Source organism: Bombina bombina, chromosome 4 (assembly GCF_027579735.1).
Source record: "Bombina bombina isolate aBomBom1 chromosome 4, aBomBom1.pri, whole genome shotgun sequence".
Lineage (NCBI taxonomy): Eukaryota > Metazoa > Chordata > Amphibia > Anura > Bombinatoridae > Bombina > Bombina bombina.
The window spans coordinates 126,930,108-126,949,368 of record NC_069502.1 but is presented as its reverse complement, the minus strand read 5'-3'; the positions used below and the strand labels follow the sequence as shown (position 1 = coordinate 126,949,368).

Below are 19,261 nucleotides of genomic sequence, written 5' to 3'. Positions count from 1 at the left end.
ATTGTAGAAAGGTGTCAGTGGGAAGAATAAGTGAGTGCACACACGCCGCTCCCCCATACGGCATTGTCTAGTGCAGGGTAAGAGGGAACTTGTACCTAGCAGAGAAGTGACATGTGCTGCTGTGGCTGATGTATAGTGTCATTCTGATACTTCACACATTAAGGTAAGGTTTATTTTCATAGATTTTTTTCTCTCTGTCTCAGAGTAGTTCTGCTGTTCCAGTCAGTAAACTTATATTTGTCTGCACCTCCATGCCTCCGCCTCAGTCTTTACCTTGCTTTGCTCCTGCTGCCCTAAAACAGAATTTATGCTTACCTGATAAATTTCTTTCTCCTACGGTGTGTCCGGTCCACGGCTTCATCCTTACTTGTGGGAATATTCTCTTCCCCAACAGGAAATGGCAAAGAGAGCACAGCAAAAGCTGCCCATATAGCTCCCCCTCTGGCTCCGCCCCCCAGTCATTCGACTGACGGTTAGGAGAAAAAGGAGAAACCATAGGGTGCCGTGGTGACTGTAGTGTACAGAAATAAAAAAAATTGAAACCTGACTAAAAAGCCACCGTAGGAAAAAGAAATTTATCAGGTAAGCATAAATTCTGTTTTCTCCTACATTGGTGTGTCCGGTCCACGGCTTCATCCTTACTTGTGGGAACCAATACCAAAGCTTTAGGACACGGATGAAGGGAGGGAACAAGTCAGGTTACCTAAACTGAAGGCACCACGGCTTGCAAAACCTTTCTCCCAAAAATAGCCTCCGAAGAAGCATAAGTATCGAATTTGTAAAATTTGGCAAAAGTGTGCAGAGAAGACCAAGTCGCTGCCTTACATATCTGATCAACAGAAGCCTCGTTCTTGAAGGCCCATGTGGAAGCCACAGCTCTAGTAGAGTGAGCTGTAATTCGTTCAGGAGGATGCCGTCCGGCAGTCTCATAAGCCAATCGGATGATGCTTTTCAGCCAAAAAGAGAGGTAGCAGTAGCTTTCTGTCCTCTCCTCTTACCAGAATAAACGACAAAGATGAAGTCTGTATGAAATCCTTTGTTGCTTCTAAATAGAATTTTAAAGCACGGACCACATCTAAATTGTGTAAAAAGTTCCTTCTTCGAAACTGGATTCGGACACAGAGAAGGAACAACTATTTCCTGGTTAATATTCCTGTTGGAAACCACTTTTGGAAGAAAACCAGGTTTGGTACGCAAAACAACCTTATCTGCATGGAATACCAGATAGGGTGAAACACACTGCAAAGCAGACAATTCAGAAACTCTTCTAGCAGAAGAAATAGCAACCAAAAACAGAACTTTCCAAGATAGTAACTTAATATCTATGGAATGTAAAGGTTCAAACGGAACCCCTTGAAGAACTGAAAGAACTAAGTTTAGACTCCATGGAGGAGACATGGGTCTGTAAACAGTCTTGATTCTGACTAAGGCTTGTACAAATGCCTGTACATCTGGCACTGCTGCCAGACGTTTGTGTAACAAAACAGACAGAGCAGATATCTGTCCTTTTATAGAGTTCGCTGACAACCCTTTATCCAAACCCTCTTGGAGAAAGGAGAGAATCCTAGGAATTTTAATTTTGCTCCAAGAGAATCCCTTGGATTCACACCAACAGATATATTTTTTCCATATTTTATGGTAAATTTTCCTAGTCACAGGTTTTCTGGCTTGGACCAGAGTATCTATCACTGAATCTGAAAATCCACGCTTAGATAAAATCAAGCGTTCAATTTCCAAGCAGTCAGTTGCAGAGAGACTAGATTTGGATGTTCGAATGGACCTTGTACTAGAAGATCCTGTCTCAAAGGTAGCTTCCATGGTGGAGCAGATGACATATTCACCAGGTCTGCATACCAAGTCCTGCGTGGCCACGCAGGAGCTATCAGAATCACTGAGGCCTTCTCCTGTTTGATCCTGGCTACGAGCCTGAGAAGGAGAGGAAACGGTGGAAACACATAAGCTAGGTTGAACAACCAAGGCGCCACTAATGCATCCACTAGTGTCGCCTTGGGATCCCTGGATCTGGACCCGTAGCGAGGAACCTTGAAGTTCTGACGAGACGCCATCAGATCCATGTCTGGAATGCCCCATAATTGAGTTAACTGGGCGCTACTAGAGCATCTATCAGTGCCGCCTTGGGGTCCCTGGACCTGGATCCATAAAGAGGAAGTTTGGTGATCTGACGGGACGCCATCAGATCCAATTCTGGAATGCCCCATAGCTGGGTCAGCTGAGCAAAAACCTCCGGGTGGAGTTCCCACTACCCCGGATGGAAAGTCTGACGACTCAAGTAATCTGCCTCCCAGTTGTCTACTCCTGGGATGTGAATTGCAGATAGATGGCAGGAGTGATCCTCCGCCCATTTGATGATCTTGGATACCTCTCTCATCGCCAAGGAACTCTTTGTTCCCCCCTGATGATTGATGTACGCTACAGTCGTCATGTTGTCCGACTGAAATCTTATGAATCCGGCCTTCGCTAGTTGAGGCCAAGCCCGGAGCGCATTGAATATCGCTCTCAGTTCTAGAATATTTATCGGGAGAAGAGACTCTTCCCGAGACCATAGACACTGAGCTTTCAGGGAGTCGCAGACCGCGCCCCAGCCTAAAAGACTGGCGTCGGTTGTGACAATGACCCACTCTTGTCTGCGGAAACTCATTCCCTGAGACAGGTGATCTTGAGTCAACCACCAACGGAGTCTCTGGTTAACTGGTCTACTTGAATCTGGGGAGACAAGTCTGCATAATCCCCATTCCACTGTTTGAGCATGCACAGTTGCAATGGTCTTAGATGAATTCGAGCAAAAAGGAACCACGTCCATTGCTGCAACCATTAGTCCTATTACTTCCATGCACTGAGCTATGGAAGGCTGAGGAATAGATTGAAGAACTTGACAAGCATTTAGAAGCTTTAATTTTCTGACCTCTGTCAGAAAAACATAATTTATGCTTACCTGATAAATTTATTTCTCTTGTAGTGTGTTCAGTCCACGGGTCATCCATTACTTATGGGATATATTCTCCTTCCCAACAGGAAGTTGCAAGAGGATCACCCAAGCAGAGCTGCTATATAGCTCCTCCCCTCACATGTCATATCCAGTCATTCGACCGAAACAAGACGAGAAAGGAGAAACTATAGGGTGCAGTGGTGACTGGAGTTACAATTTAAAATTTAGAACCTGCCTCAAAAAGACAGGGCGGGCCGTGGACTGAACACACTACAAGAGAAATAAATTTATCAGGTAAGCATAAATTATGTTTTCTCTTGTTAAGTGTGTTCAGTCCACGGGTCATCCATTACTTATGGGATATCAATACCAAAGCTAAAGTACACGGATGATGGGAGGGACAAGGCAGGAACATTAAACAGAAGGAACCACTGCCTGTAGAACCTTTCTCCCAAAAACAGCCTCCGAAGAAGCAAAAGTGTCAAATTTGGAAAAAGTATGAAGTGAAGACCAAGTTGCAGCCTTGCAAATCTGTTCAACAGAGGCCTCATTCTTAAAGGCCCAGGTGGAAGCCACAGCTCTAGTGGAATGAGCTGTAATCTTTTCAGGAGGCTGCTGTCCAGCAGTCTCGTAGGCTAAGCGTGTTATGCTACGAAGCCAAAAAGAGAGAGAGGTAGCCGAAGCCTTTTGACCTCTCCTCTGTCCAGAGTAAACGACAAACAGAGAAGAAGTTTGTCAAAAATCTTTAGTTGCCTGTAAGTATTCCTGTTAGAAACAACCTTAGGTAAAAACCCAAGTTTAGTACGCATGACTACCTTGTCTGAATGAAAGATCAGATAAGGAGAATCACAATGTAAGGCAGATAACTCAGAGACTCTTCGAGTCGAGGAAATAGCCATCAAAAACAGAACTTTCCAAGATAAAAGCTTAATATCAATGGAATGAAGGGGTTCAAATGGAACACCCTGAAGAACTTTAAGAACCAAGTTTAAGCTCCACGGAGGAGCAACTGTTTTAAACACAGGCTTAATCCTAGCCAAAGCCTGACAAAAAGCCTGGACGTCTGGATTCTCTGCCAGACGCTTGTGTAAAAGAATAGACAGAGCAGAAATCTGTCCCTTTAGTGAACTAGCAGATAAGCCCTTTTCTAAACCCTCTTGTAGAAAAGACAATATCCTAGGAATCCTAACCTTACTCCATGAGTAACTCTTGGATTCACACCAATATAAATATTTACGCCATATCTTGTGGTAAATTTTTCTGGTAACAGGTTTCCGAGCCTGTATTAATGTATCAATAACCGAATCCGAAAACCCACGCTTTGATAGAATCAAGCGTTCAATTTCCAAGCAGTCAGCCTCAGAGAAATTAGGTTTGGATGGTTGAAAGGACCCTGAATTATTAGGTCCTGCCTCAGGGGTAGAGACCATGGTGGACAGGACGACATGTCCACTAGGTCTGCATACCAGGTCCTGCGTGGCCACGCAGGCGCTATCAGAATCACCGATGCTCTCTCCTGTTTGATCCTGGCAATCAGTCGAGGTAGCAACGGAAAAGGTGGAAATACATAAGCTATGTTGAAAACCCAAGGGGCTGCTAGTGCATCTACCAGCACCGCTCCCGGGTCCCTGGACCTGGATCCGTAACAAGGAAGCTTGGCGTTCTGGCGAGATGCCATGAGATCCAGATCCGGTTTGCCCCAACAACGAATCAGTTGAGCAAATACCTCCGTGTGAAGTTCCCACTCCCCCGGATGAAAAGTCTGGCGACTTAGAAAATCCGCCTCCCAGTTCTCCACGCCTGGGATGTAGATCGCTGACAGGAGGCAAGAGTGAGACTCTGCCCAGCGAATTATCTTCGAGACTTCCAATATCGCTAGGGAACTCCTGATTCCCCCTTGATGATTGATGTAAGCCACAGTCGTGATGTTGTCCGACTGAAATCTGATGAACCTCTGTGTTGCTAACTGAGGCCAAGCTAGAAGAGCATTGAATATTGCTCTTAATTCTAGAATGTTTATCGGGAGGAGTTTCTCCTCCTGAGTCCACGATCCCTGAGCCTTCAGGGAGTTCCAGACTGCTCCCCAGCCTAGTAGGCTGGCATGTTGTTACAATCGTCCAATCTGGTCTGCGAAAAGTCATTCCTTTGGACAGATGAACCAGTGACAACCACCAGAGAAGAGAATCTCTGGTCTCCTGGTCCAGATTTAGCAAAGGGGACAGATCTGAGTAATCCCGTTCCATTGACTTAGCATGCATAGTTGCAGCGGTCTGAGATGTAGGCGCGCAAATGGCACTATGTCCATTGCCGCGACCATTAAGCCGATTACTTCCATGCACTGAGCTACTGATGGGCTTGGAATGGAGTGAAGGACACGGCAAGCATTGAGAATCTTTGATAACCTGGACTCCGTCAGGTAAATTTTCATCTCTACAGAATCTATAAGAGTCCCTAGAAAAGGGACCCTTGTGAGTGGTAACAGAGAACTCTTTTCCACGTTCACTTTCCACCCATGCGACCTCAGAAATGCTAGAACTATCTCTGTATGAGACTTTGCATTTTGAAAACTTGACGCTTGTATCAGAATGTCGTCTAGGTACGGAGCCACCGCTATGCCTCGTGGTCTTAGCAAAGCCAGAAGTGAGCCCAGAACCTTTGTAAAAATTCTCGGGGCCGTAGCTAACCCGAAGGGAAGAGCTACAAACTGGTAATGCCTGTCTAGAAAGGCAAACCTTAGGTACCGATAATGATCTTTGTGAATCGGTATGTGAAGGTAGGCATCCTTTAAGTCCACTGTGGTCATATATTGACCCTCTTGGATCATGGGTAGGATGGTCCGAATGGTTTCCATCTTGAACGATGGAACCCTTAGGAACTTGTTTAAGATTTTTAAGTCTAAGATTGGTCTGAAGGTTCCCTCTTTTTTGGGAACCACAAACAGATTTGAATAAAACCCTTGCCCCTGTTCCGTTCGCGGAACTGGGTGGATCACTCCCATCACTAAGAGATCTTGTACACATTGTAGAAATGCCTCTTTCTTTACTAGGTTTGTTGATAAACTTGACAGATGAAACCTCCCTTGTGGAGGAGAAGTTTTGAAATCCAGAAGGTATCCCTGAGATATAATCTCCAACGTCCAGGGATCCTGTACATCTCTTGCCCAAGCCTGGGCGAAGAGAGAAAGTCTGCCCCCCACTAGATCCGTCTCCGGAAAGGGGGCCCTGTCTTCATGCTGTCTTAGGGGCGGAAGTAGGCTTTCTGGCCTGCTTGCCCTTGTTCCATGACTGGTTGCCTTTCCAACCCTGTCTGTAAATAGCAGTAGTTCCTTCCTGTTTTGGAGCGGAGGAAGTTGATGCTGCTCCTGCCTTGAGATTACGAAAGGCACGAAAATTAGACTGTTTGGCCTTTGATTTGGCCCTGTCCTGAGGAAGGGTGTGGCCCTTACCTCCAGTAATGTCAGCAATAATTTCCTTCAAGCCGGGCCCGAATAAGGTCTGCCCTTTGAAAGGAATGTTCAGTAGTTTAGACTTAGAAGTTACATCTGCTGACCAGGATTTAAGCCATAGCGCTCTGCGCGCCTGTATGGCGAATCCGGAATTCTTAGCCGTTAGTTTGGTTAAATGCACTACGGCACCTGAAACAAACGCATTAGCCAGCTTAAGGGTTCTAATCTTGCTCAAAGACTCATCCAATGGTGCTGTGCGAATTGCCTCTTCCAGAGACTCAAACCAGAATGCCGCTGCAGCAGTGACAGGCGCAATGCATGCAAGAGGCTGTAATATAAAACCTTGTTGAACAAACATTTTCTTAAGGTAACCCTCTAATTTTTTATCCATTGGATCTGAGAAAGCACAGCTATCCTCCACCGGGATAGTGGTACGCTTGGCTAAAGTAGAAACTGCTCCCTCCACCTTAGGGACCGTCTGCCATAAGTCTCGTGTGGTGGCGTCTATAGGGAACATTTTTCTAAATATCGGAGGAGGGGAAAAAGGCACACCGGGTCTATCCCACTCCTTGCTAATAATCTCTGTAAGCCTCTTTGGTATAGGAAAAACGTCAGTACACACCGGTACCGCATAGTATTTATCCAGCCTACATAATTTCTCTGGGATTGCCACCGTGTCACAATCATTCAGAGCCGCTAACACCTCCCCTAGCAACACGCGGAGGTTCTCAAGCTTAAATTTAAAATTTGAAATTTCTGAATCCGGTCTCCCCGAATCAGAACCGTCACCCACAGAATGAAGCTCTCCGTCCTCATGTTCTGCAAATTGTGACGCAGTATCAGACATGGCTCTCGTGTCATTGGCGCGCTCTGTCCTTATCCCAGAGCTGTCGCGCTTGCCTCTTAACTCGGGCATATTGTATAATACTTCTTTCATAACATTAGCCATATCATGTAAAGTGATTTGTAAGGGCCTTGATGTACTTGGCGCCTCAATCTCACGCACCTCCCGAGCGGGAGACGAAGGTACTGACACGTGAGGAGAGTTAGACGGCATAACTTCCCCCTCGTTGTCTGGTGATAATTTCTTTATCGGTACAGATTGACTTTTATTCAAAGTAATATCAATACAATTGGTACACATATTTCTATTGGGCTCCACATCTAAAACATAATGAACAAGTAGATTCCTCTGTATCAGACATGTTTAAACAGACTAGCAATGAAGCTAGCAAGCTTGGAAATTACTTTCAATAAGTTTACAAGCAATATAAAAAACGCTGCAGCGCTTATAAAAAACACAGTTGATAAACAAAGAACTAATTCAGTTATAGTCAACAATTCTTTAAATGTATTAATTAGCAGAGGATTGCACCCATTAGCAAAAGGATGATTAACCCCTCAGTACCCAAAATTGGATATCAAATTAAGATTTAACGCTTTTATCACAGTCAAACACACTGTCACAGGTCTGCTGCGACTGTTTACCTACCTCAAAAACTAATTTTGAAGACCCCTGAGCTCTCTAGAGACGTCCTGGATCAAGGAGGAAGAAGCAGGAAGACTGTGCTAGAATTTTAACTGCGCAACAAGGCCCTATAAAAGGCCCCTCCCACTCATTTACAACAGTGGGAGACCTGATATAACGGTTTCTATGCAGAAATATACGTTAGCCATGTGGAAAAAAATCATGCCCAAAAGGATTTATCACCAAAGTACCTCACAAAACGAATAACATGCCAGTAAACGTTTTAAAAACAAACTTTTTTCAATGTCATGCAAAGTTATCACTAAGCCTGCTACCAGTCGCTTCCACTGCAGATAAGGCTTAAGCATTATTTCAGTATTAACAGTATTTTCTCAGTCAAATTCTAGTCCCTAGAAAATAACTCAACTGCGCATACATTTATCAGCCTGATACCAGTCGCTACTACTGCAGATAAAGGCTTAAGCATTATTTCAGTATTAACAGTATTTTCTCAGTCAAATTCCAGTCCCTAGAAAATAACTCTACTGTGCATACATTTATCAGCCTGATACCAGTCACTACTACTGCATTTAAGGCTGTACTTACATCATACGGGTAACAGCAGTGTTTTCTTAGTCAATTCCATTCCCAGAAAATATTGTACTGCACATACCTCATTTGCGGGGGACCCCGCATGCTATTCCCATTTTCTGAAGTTACCCCACTCCTCAGAATGTCGAGAACAGCCAGTGGATCTTAGTTACGCCTGCTAAGATCATAGAAAACGCAGGCAGTTTCTTCTTCCAAATACTGCCTGAGATAGAAAAACAGCACACTCCGGTGCCATTTAAAATAAACTTTTGATTGAAGAATAATTAAGTAAAAACTCCAACTCCTCTCGCGACCTCCTTCTTTGTTGAGGGTTGCAAGAGAATGACTGGGTATGACATGTGAGGGGAGGAGCTATATAGCAGCTCTGCTTGGGTGATCCTCTTGCAACTTCCTGTTGGGAAGGAGAATATATCCCATAAGTAATGGATGACCCGTGGACTGAACACACTTAACAAGAGAAAATCTTCATTTCTACAGAATCTATTATTGTTCCCAGAAAGGGAACCCTTGTAGACGGGGACAGGGAACTCTTTTCCACGTTCACCTTCCATCCGTGAGACCTGAGAAAAGCTAATACAATGTCTGTATGAGCCCTAGATCTGGAAAGGGACAACGCTTGGATTAGAATGTCGTCTAGGTAAGGTGCCACTGCAATGCCCCTCGGTCTTAGAACCGCTAGAAGGGACCCTAGCCCCTTTGTGAAAATTCTGGGCGCAGTGGCTAAACCGAACGGAAGAGCCACGAACTGGTAATGTTTGTCCAGAAAGGCGAACCTTAGGAACTGATGATGATCTTTGTGGATAGGAATATGTAGGTACGCATCCTTTAAGTCCACGGTAGTCATGAATTGACCCTCCTGGATTGTTGGTAAAATCGTTCGAATGGTTTCCATTTTAAACGATGGAACTCTGAGGTATTTGTTTAGAATTTTTAAATCCAGAATTGGTCTGAAAGTTCCCTCTTTTTTGGGAACTACAAACAGGTTTGAGTAAAACCCCTGACCTTGCTCCACTGTTGGAACTGGGTGTATCACTCCCATCTTTAATAGATCTCCTACGCAATGTAAGAATGCCTGTCTCTTTATCTGGTCTGAAGATAAGCGAGACATGTGGAACCTTCCCCGTGGAGGAAGTTCCTTGAACTCTAGAAGATAACCCTGAGAGACTATTTCTAGTGCCCAGGGATCCTGAACATCTCTTGCCCAAGCCTGAGCAAAGAGAGAAAGTCTGCCCCCTACTAGATCCGGTCCCGGATCGGGGGCTACCCCTTCATGCTGTCTTGGTAGCAGCAGTAGGCTTCTTGGCCTGTTTACCCTTATTCCAGCCTTGCATTGGTTTCCATGCTGGTTTAGACTGGGAAGCGTTACCCTCTTGTCTAGAGGCTGCAGAGTTAGGAGACCGTTCCTGAAATTGCGAAAGGAACGAAAATTAGACTTGTTCTTAGCCTTGAAAGGCCTATCCTGTGGGAGGGCATGGCCCTTTCCCCGAGTGATTTCTGAAATAATCTCCTTCAATTCTGGCCCAAAAAGGGTCTTACCTTTGAAAGGAATATTAAGCAATTTTGTCTTGGACGACACATCCGCCGACCAAGATTTTAGCCAAAGCGCTCTGCGCGCCACAATTGCAAAACCTGAATTTTTCGTCGCTAATTTCGCCAATTGCAAAGCGGCATCTAAAATAAAGGAATTAGCCAACTTTAGTGCGTGAATTCTGTCCATGACTTCCTCATAAGGAGTCTCCTTATTGAGCGAATTTTCTAGTTCCTCGAACCAAAAAGACGCCGCCGTTGTGACAGGAATAATGCACGAAATTGGTTGGAGAAGGAAACCTTGCTGAACAAATATCTTTTTAAGCAATCCTTCCAATTTTTTATCCATAGGATCTTTGAAAGCACAACTGTCCTCAATGGGAATAGTCGTGCGCTTGGCCAACGTAGAAACTGCCCCCTCAACCTTAGGGACTGTTTGCCATGCGTCCATTCTGGGGTCGACTATGGGGAACATTTTCTTAAATATAGGAGGTGGGACAAAAGGTATACCTGGCTTCTCCCACTCCTTAGTCACTATGTCCGCCACCCTTTTGGGTATCGGAAAAGCATCAGCGTGCACAGGGACCTCAAAGAATTTGTCCATTTTGCACAATTTCTCTGGAATCACCAAAGAGTCACAATCGTCGAGTAGTTAGCACCTCCTTAAGCAGGGCGCGGAGATATTCTAACTTAAATTTAAACGTCACGATATCAGGTTCTGCCTGCTGAGAAACTTTTCCTGAATCAGAAATTTCTCCCTCAGACAGACCCTCCCTCACTGCCAATTCTGACTGGTGTGAGGGTATAACAGATAAATTATCGTCAGCGCACACTTGCTCATCCTCTGTATTTAAAACTGAGCAATCACGCTTTCTTGGAAATGCTGGCAGTTTGGATAAAAGATTAGCTATAGAATTATCCATTACTGCCGTTAATTGTTGCATAGTAACAAGCATTGGCGCGCTAGATGTACTAGGTGTCGCCTGCGCGGGCATAACTGGTGTTGACACAGAAGGAGAGGATGATGAACTATCCCCACTACCTTCATTTGAAGAATCATCTTGGGCAACCTTATTAAATGTGACAGTATTGTCCTTACTTTGTTTGGATGCCATGGCACAATTTTCACATACATTTAAAGGGGGAAGCACCTTGGCCTCCATACACACAGAACATGTTCTATCTGAAGGTACAGACATGTTAGACAGACTTAGACAGGCTATTAATGCAATAAAAACGTTTTTAAACAAAACCGTTACTGTCTCTTTAAATATTAAACAGAGTACACTTTATATCTGAATGTGTGAAAAACTATGAAGGAAATATCCGATCCTTACCAAATTTGCACCCTAGTGTCTTAATGCTTTGAAAGTATTGCACTCCAAATTTCAAGTTTGTAACCCCTTAAATGAGCAAACCGGAGCTTTGTTCAATTTACCAGTTAAAACCCACTACAGTCGATGCCACAGCCTTTGCTGCGGCTTTACCTTTCTTTGGGGGTTATTCACCACAAAAATAAGCCTTCTAGAATAGTTTTTTTTGGCCACAGGACCCTCTCAAATGAAGCTGCATGCACTGCTTCCAGAAGTAACTGCGCAATTAAAGCGCGAAAACGAGGCCTCCTCCCTCTGCATACCAGAGTGAAGGGGCCTTCCTGACTAGATTAGGTGTCTAAACGACTGCCAGGCGTAATAAAAACGTTCCCAAAGTGTTTCCAAGTTCCAAAACACTCCAAGTGTCATATAAATATTGTATAAATCAATCGATTTAGCCCACAATAGTGTCAACCAGTATATAGCCCATTAATAAGCCTTCATTCTGTTATGAGTCTAAGAAAATGGCTTACCGATCCCATAGGGAAAATGACAGTCTTCTAGCATTACTATATCTTGTTAGAAAAAGGACTAGTCATACCTTGAGCAGAAAAGTCTGCAAACTGTTCCCCCCAACTGAAGTTCTCTGGTTTCAACAGTCCTGCGTGGGAACAGCAATGGATTTTAGTTACTGCTGCTAAAATCATACTCCTCTTTAAACAGAACTCTTCATCACTTTCTATTGTAGAGTAAATAGTACAAATCGGCACTATTTTAAAATAACAAACTCTTGATAGAAGAAATAAAAAACTACAACTAACACCACATACTCTTTACCATCCCCGTGGAGATGCTACTTGTTCAGAGCGGCAAAGAGAATGACTGGGGGGCGGAGCCAGAGGGGGAGCTATATGGGCAGCTTTTGCTGTGCTCTCTTTGCCATTTCCTGTTGGGGAAGAGAAAATTCCCACAAGTAAGGATGAAGCCGTGGACCGGACACACCAATGTAGGAGAAATCTATTTAACTAGCTAACCTCACACCAGAATCACATTCAAAAGCATCGGGCTTGATTGATTAGATGATCCATAGCTGATCTTGTTCTCCCCAAATGTCAGGATTCCCCCTTACAGGTCAGACACACCTCAGTATACTGCACATTGCACACATACTTTGTATTTTCAATATTGCCCCAGTACAGATTACTAGAGCCTTTTCCACTTTCATTGGAAATAAAAAAACTCCCCATCTAAATGGATTCTGTGAGATGCCATTTAGTTGTCATTTATTTAACGTGCACTGTTTGTTATGCCAAGTGTGGTTATATTATTATGTATGCTGTAAAGAAAGAGGGAATGTGTGTGTGCGCGTGTACACGTCTATGATCTGGAGTGTGTGTGTGTGCGCGTGTACACGTCTATGATCTGGAGTGTGTGTGTGTGCGCGTGTACACGTCTATGCTCTGGAGTGTGTGCGCGCGTGTACACGTCTATGCTCTGGAGTGTGTGCGTGCGCGCGTGTACACGTCTATGCTCTGGAGTGTGTGCGTGCGTGTACACGTCTATGCTCTGGAGTGTGTGCGTGCGCGTGCGCGTGCACGTCTATGCTCTGGAGTGTGTGCGTGCGCGCGCGCGTACACGTCTATGCTCTGGAGTGTGTGCGTGCGTGCGCGCGTGTACACGTCTATGCTCTGGTGTGCGTGCGCGTGTACACGTCTATGCTCTGGTGTGCGTGCGCGCGTACACGTCTATGCTCTGGTGTGCGTGCGCGCGTACACGTCTATGCTCTGGAGTGTGTGCGCGCGTGTACACGTCTATGCTCTGGAGTGTGTGTGCGCGTGTACACGTCTATGCTCTGGAGTGTGTGTGTGTGTGTACATGTCTATGCTCTGGAGTGTGTGTGTGTACATGTCTATGCTCTGGAGTGCGTGTGCGTGCACATGTCTATGCTCTGGAGTGTGTGTGTTTGCGTGTACATGTCTATGCTCTGGAGTGTGTGTGTTTGCGTGTACATGTCTATGCTCTGGAGTGTGTGTGTTTGCGTGTACATGTCTATGCTCTGGAGTGTGTGTGTTTGCGTGTACATGTCTATGCTCTGGAGTGTGTGTGTTTGCGTGTACATGTCTATGCTCTGGAGTGTGTGTGTTTGCGTGTACATGTCTATGCTCTGGAGTGTGTGTGTTTGCGTGTACATGTCTATGCTCTGGAGTGTGTGTGTTTGCGTGTACATGTCTATGCTCTGGAGTGTGTGTGTTTGCGTGTACATGTCTATGCTCTGGAGTGTGTGTGTTTGCGTGTACATGTCTATGCTCTGGAGTGTGTGTGTTTGCGTGTACATGTCTATGCTCTGGAGTGTGTGTGTTTGCGTGTACATGTCTATGCTCTGGAGTGTGTGTGTGCGTGTACATGTCTATGCTCTGGAGTGTGTGTGTTTGCGTGTACATGTCTATGCTCTGGAGTGTGTGTGTTTGCGTGTACATGTCTATGCTCTGGAGTGTGTGTGTTTGCGTGTACATGTCTATGCTCTGGAGTGTGTGTGTTTGAGTGTACATGTCTATGCTCTGGAGTGTGTGTGTTTGCGTGTACATGTCTATGCTCTGGAGTGTGTGTGTTTGCGTGTACATGTCTATGCTCTGGAGTGTGTGTGTGCGTGTACATGTCTATGCTCTGGAGTGTGTGTGTGTGTGTGTGTGTACATGTCTATGCTCTGGAGTGTGTGTGTTTGCGTGTGCATGTCTATGCTCTGGAGTGTGTGTGTTTGCGTGTACATGTCTATGCTCTGGAGTGTGTGTGTTTGCGTGTACATGTCTATGCTCTGGAGTGTGTGTGTTTGCGTGTACATGTCTATGCTCTGGAGTGTGTGTGTTTGCGTGTACATGTCTATGCTCTGGAGTGTGTGTGTGCGTGTACATGTCTATGCTCTGGAGTGTGTGTGTGTGTGTGTGTGTACATGTCTATGCTCTGGAGTGTGTGTGTTTGCGTGTGCATGTCTATGCTCTGGAGTGTGTGTGTTTGCGTGTACATGTCTATGCTCTGGAGTGTGTGTGTTTGCGTGTACATGTCTATGCTCTGGAGTGTGTGTGTTTGCGTGTACATGTCTATGCTCTGGAGTGTGTGTGTTTGCGTGTACATGTCTATGCTCTGGAGTGTGTGTGTTTGCGTGTACATGTCTATGCTCTGGAGTGTGTGTGTGTGCGTGTACATGTCTATGTTCTGGAGTGTGTGTGTGTGTGTGTGTGTACATGTCTATGCTCTGGAGTGTGTGTGTTTGCGTGTGCATGTCTATGCTCTGGAGTGTGTGTGTTTGCGTGTACATGTCTATGCTCTGGAGTGTGTGTGTGTGTTTGCGTGTACATGTCTATGCTCTGGAGAGTGTGAGCTTGAGTGTACATGTGTATGCTCTGGAGAGTGTGTATATGGGTTAGAGGAGTTTATGTTAGGCATTCCCTTGGTATTCATGAAAGTGGTAATTTTGATGTACAATAGCTGTCTAAACAATAAATATGTAGTGAATATCCCAAAACTGGTGAGATGCTTTTAGGGGGGCACAAAATAAAGAATGTAGACATTAGGACCGCCACTGATTTTAAGTACAATATACTGTATAATATATAAATAAATTAAAAACCAACATTTAATTAATTAGTAAATAAAAAATATTAAATTAATCCACAGTGGGGGAATTTATATGATAATTTACTTATTAGTACTGCTTAGGTCCAGTTTTCACATATTGCAATGTATTTAATTTTTTTTTTTTTTTTTTAAATGATTAGCCCAGCAGTGGATGATCCACTGCTGTGCTAATCATTTTAAAAAAAAAATTGTATAAAATAAATTGATTTAGTTGTTTTTTGGAATGTTGGGGTGGAGAGCGAAATTGCATATGGGGGGGGGGGGGGCAAGAAAAGGTTTGCCCAGGGTCCAGTCAACATTAAAGACAGCCCTGGGGACGGGACTCGCTCCAACTCCACTGGCGACACGAAAAGGAACGTAACTCCCCTTTCACTCACCAGCAGGAAAAATTGCCCGGCCAGTCCACAGACAACTGCCATCTGCTCCCATAGTGTACTGCTCACAAGGCATGTGATGAGATAGACACGACTCAGACATTCTCTGAGTCAAGAAAAACGTAATAGAGAGTATAACACTCACATAGAGTAAAAATCACTACCCAAAACATGTCCAATAAAAGTATCACACAAACATGTCCCCTGATATTGTTACTCTGTCCAAGAAATAGAATCCCCTTTGTTCCAACTAACACTAACTAAGGGTTAGTGCCCATTAGATTCACCCAGTGAGAACACTTAAAACAGGAGTTGTGCGTCCAACCTCTGTACAGAAAATCCTACCTTAAGTGGGGGGGGGGGGGGGGGGGGACTTTACTAAAAGGATTATATTGCACCAGCTCCAAGATAAAAAATCCCTCTCTTCTGGGAACTATCCATTGAGGGTAAATTAAAAGAAGATCTTAAAGGGACACTAAACCCAATATTTTTCTTTCATGATTCAGAAAGAGCATGCAATTTTAAGCAACTTTTTAATTTACTCCTTTTATCAAATTTTCTTCAATCTCTTGCTATCATTATTTGAAAAAGCAAGAATCTAAGCTAAGGAGAGGGCCCATTTTTTGTTTAAGCACCCTGGATAGCGCTTGCTGATTGGTGGGTAAATTTAGCCACCAATCAGCAAGCGCAAGCCAGATGTTGAACCAAAAATGGGCCGGCTCCTTATCTTAGATTCCTGCTTTTTTAAATAAAGATAGCAAGAAAAAGAAAATTTGATAATAAGAGTTAATTAGTAAATTGTTTAAAATTGCATGCTCTATCTGAATCATGAAAAAAAAAAATTTGGGCTTAGTGTCCCTTTAACAACCCTCTTTTTCCTTGACGACGCAAATAACTACTGGGAGAGAAGTAGGAGCGATATTTGTAAAGTTCTGGTTGGGTTTCTTTGCCTACTCCTGGTGGCCAGGTGATGTAATCCCATGTGTAAGGATTGTGCACTCTCACAAACATTAGAAAAACATTAAGAACTAGTTTCAAAATTTTAGGGACTGTAACATTTATAAATAATAGAACATTTTTTTATAATGCTAAGTATTAAACTGCCCCTAGCCGGCTACTTCATAATGCCACTAGGCTGGCAGAATTTTCTGTTCAGAACACTAATAACGTACTGTCTATGCAATACATTGCTGTATTAGCTGCAATCTGTCTTTATCTGGTTCTAAAGGAGGCCTTTAAAGGGAAGACCTCCGCTGAGATTGTGACTTTAAAGCTGCCATTTTAGATGATGTTTCAAAGAAGAATGAAAGGGTATCATATTGGACAAACCAATCCTCTTGCTCTAATTCTATAGTTTAAGTACTGCTGTAATGGTCACATTGGCAATCCTGCCCACTCGACAACATGCATTTCTGTAGCAGTTGTAAATGCACTTCCAAAGACTGGTAATTCTAGTCCAGATGAAGATCTAATAAATTATAGCGAAAATAGGATGAAACATTGCAACATGGGCGTGCGTGGGGGTTGGGGGGTTTACAACAATTGTATAAAGTTTAAAATAGCAGAGGACACAAATGCAACTAGATTAGTATCCATATAAATGAGTGATTAAGAATCTCCAGATTCAAAGAGAGACCTGTTCTACCAGGAGCGAACAACAGCTCAGTAGCTTGTTCTATGGAGAGTTTCCACCTAGGAACAGCCTCTCTAAGCCCAATTGTGCTTTGAACAGATCAGTCTGACCCCGCCTAATAAGATCAGTCTAGCCCGAAAATACTAGGCAATCCTCCTCTGAACATAGCATGGTGATTTATCACCACCAATGACATCCCAGTGCATGAATGTTGGGGCTAAGATTTGGCACTCCGGTATGATCAAAAATCGAGGCTATGAATAATCTCCTTTGATGTCACAGAGGCCTGCAAAAATATTGTTTGCAAGCCACTCCCACATTAAAGGTGTTAACTGTAGCTTTCATGTCAGCAGCTAGTTGCCTGCAAACTTATAGCAGCCACATTCTGGCAATACTAAACTAGCAACCAAGAAAATACAGGATGTCTTACTTAGAACAGACTGTATATGCATGTTATATAAGGTACTCAGAGCTGTTAGTTGTGTAGATCAGAAAAGCAATTACATTTGACAAACACAACAAAAGAGCTATTGTAAAAAGGAATTACCTTTAACCTCTCATGGTCCACAATCAAAGGGGGTTCTGGCTCCATAATCTCCTCCAAAACGTGCTCATTCGGCAACAAACTGCTGCACGATTCACCTGAAATTGAGTGCATAGAGATGTCATATATACATGTAAATAGATTCAAATTCCTTACAGGCTTGCAAATACGAAAATATATTTTAAAAGAAGCAGAATGCTAAAGCCACTCGTACAGATTAGATTACAAATATCACAAAAAAAGAAGCACCCCCAATTTAAAGGTAGTACTTCTATCACAAAAATACCTCCTCTTTTACTAACAGAAGCACTTGTATATGCCTCCTGACAGCAGAGATTATTAATGGAAACTTGACATCAGACTGTAGATATTTGATATTTTAAGATTGTGTTTGACTAAGGATCCAAAAGCAGTTGTGACTTTGATTAAGCAGCTGCTCAACATTTAAATCAAGCCCAATTCCTGGGTATAACCTTTAGAAGTAGAAATGATCTTTCCCGTTGCACAGACTATGTAAGCAGCGATCTCCAGTGAGACCATTGATTTGTAAAGGCACAGCCCAAAAGTTTAACCATAAAGAGTTGTGTAGCTCAGTAGCTGTTCCCTGAGATCTTTCTGTAAGGAAAAACCTGGCAAGGGTCTGTGAAATAAATACTGCTGCTTTGGATAATCTTTCTTGTAGCTTAAACAGTAAATTCAGTTAGTCCTATTACTAGATTCTCTAGTAGAGCATGAACCTCTTTATTCATATACAGAATGCACTTTTAAGAGATGTTTAAATTTCCTTCTGTTATTAAATTTACTTCATTCTCTTGCCCCAAGGCAGAGCATGGTGTGCTCTGAGATGTCATTGCAGAAAATGCAGCATGGCTGCAGAGAGAATGGACACATGCAAGAACTGTTAGCACTGTCGCTTTGCAGCGGTGCTCCACATCAGGATGTTCTCTTTATACAGTGCTGTGCTCTGGTTGAACTGTGTAAACTGTCATAGTACAGTGCAGCCAGACTTAAGGGCTGTATGAAGAGAACAGTCAAATACGGAGCAGCGCTTCAAAGCAGCAGTGCATTGATTGACTGTCTCAGGGATTTTTTCAAGCCCACCATTTAGCGTTTCCTGGTCAAAAAACAAGACACTCCTGAATGTAATAGGCTTGTGAGCAATGCACCTTTTTATTACATTATCTTATAATTATGTGATATTGGACCAAGATCAAAAGGAAATCAAATCTATTTGAGACATTTAAAAAAAACTTAAAAATGTATTTCTCTGCAGCTAAATTTGCAAAGCAATTCTCAACTGCTGCAATTTATTATAAAATTGCTTTTTTTCTCTTTGCAGAAAGTGAAAAAAAAGTTCTTCCTATGGTTTCTCTTGCTATCCTTTGTTGAAAAGCATACCTAGATAGACTCATGAGCAGCCACACACTGCTGGGAGCTAGATGCCGATTGGTGATGACCCAAGAGGACCCATGCACACCACACTCACATGTACAAGACAGAGGTTTAAACTTTTGGCATAAAGTAAATATACAAATGTGGGCAAACACAGCATTGATTTTATTCCTTCATCACACCTATACCTTTACATACTACTGAGCCTGATCACTAGGGTTGCCAGCTGTTCTCCGTTGACTGAGCACAATGTTAGATGGGGGTCACACAATGCTTCCCCAAAAGCTCTACCTTAGCTCCCAACCCTTTATCCCACAATGTATAGTTTTCACAATTAAACAGTTGTTTTACCATATGGCTGCCGGCAAGATAC

General features: G+C 43.5%; 1 protein-coding gene across 1 annotated transcript in view; it reads right to left on the bottom strand.

Moving 5' to 3' along the window:
• Window positions 1–19,261, bottom strand: part of ATAD2B (ATPase family AAA domain containing 2B) — an 823,789-nt gene that overhangs the window by 109,037 nt on the left and 695,491 nt on the right. Inside the window, exon 25 of the mRNA XM_053711168.1 lies at window positions 17,500–17,594. Coding sequence (XP_053567143.1) covers window positions 17,500–17,594 — 95 coding nt within the window. The remainder of the gene's footprint in view (window positions 1–17,499; window positions 17,595–19,261) is intronic.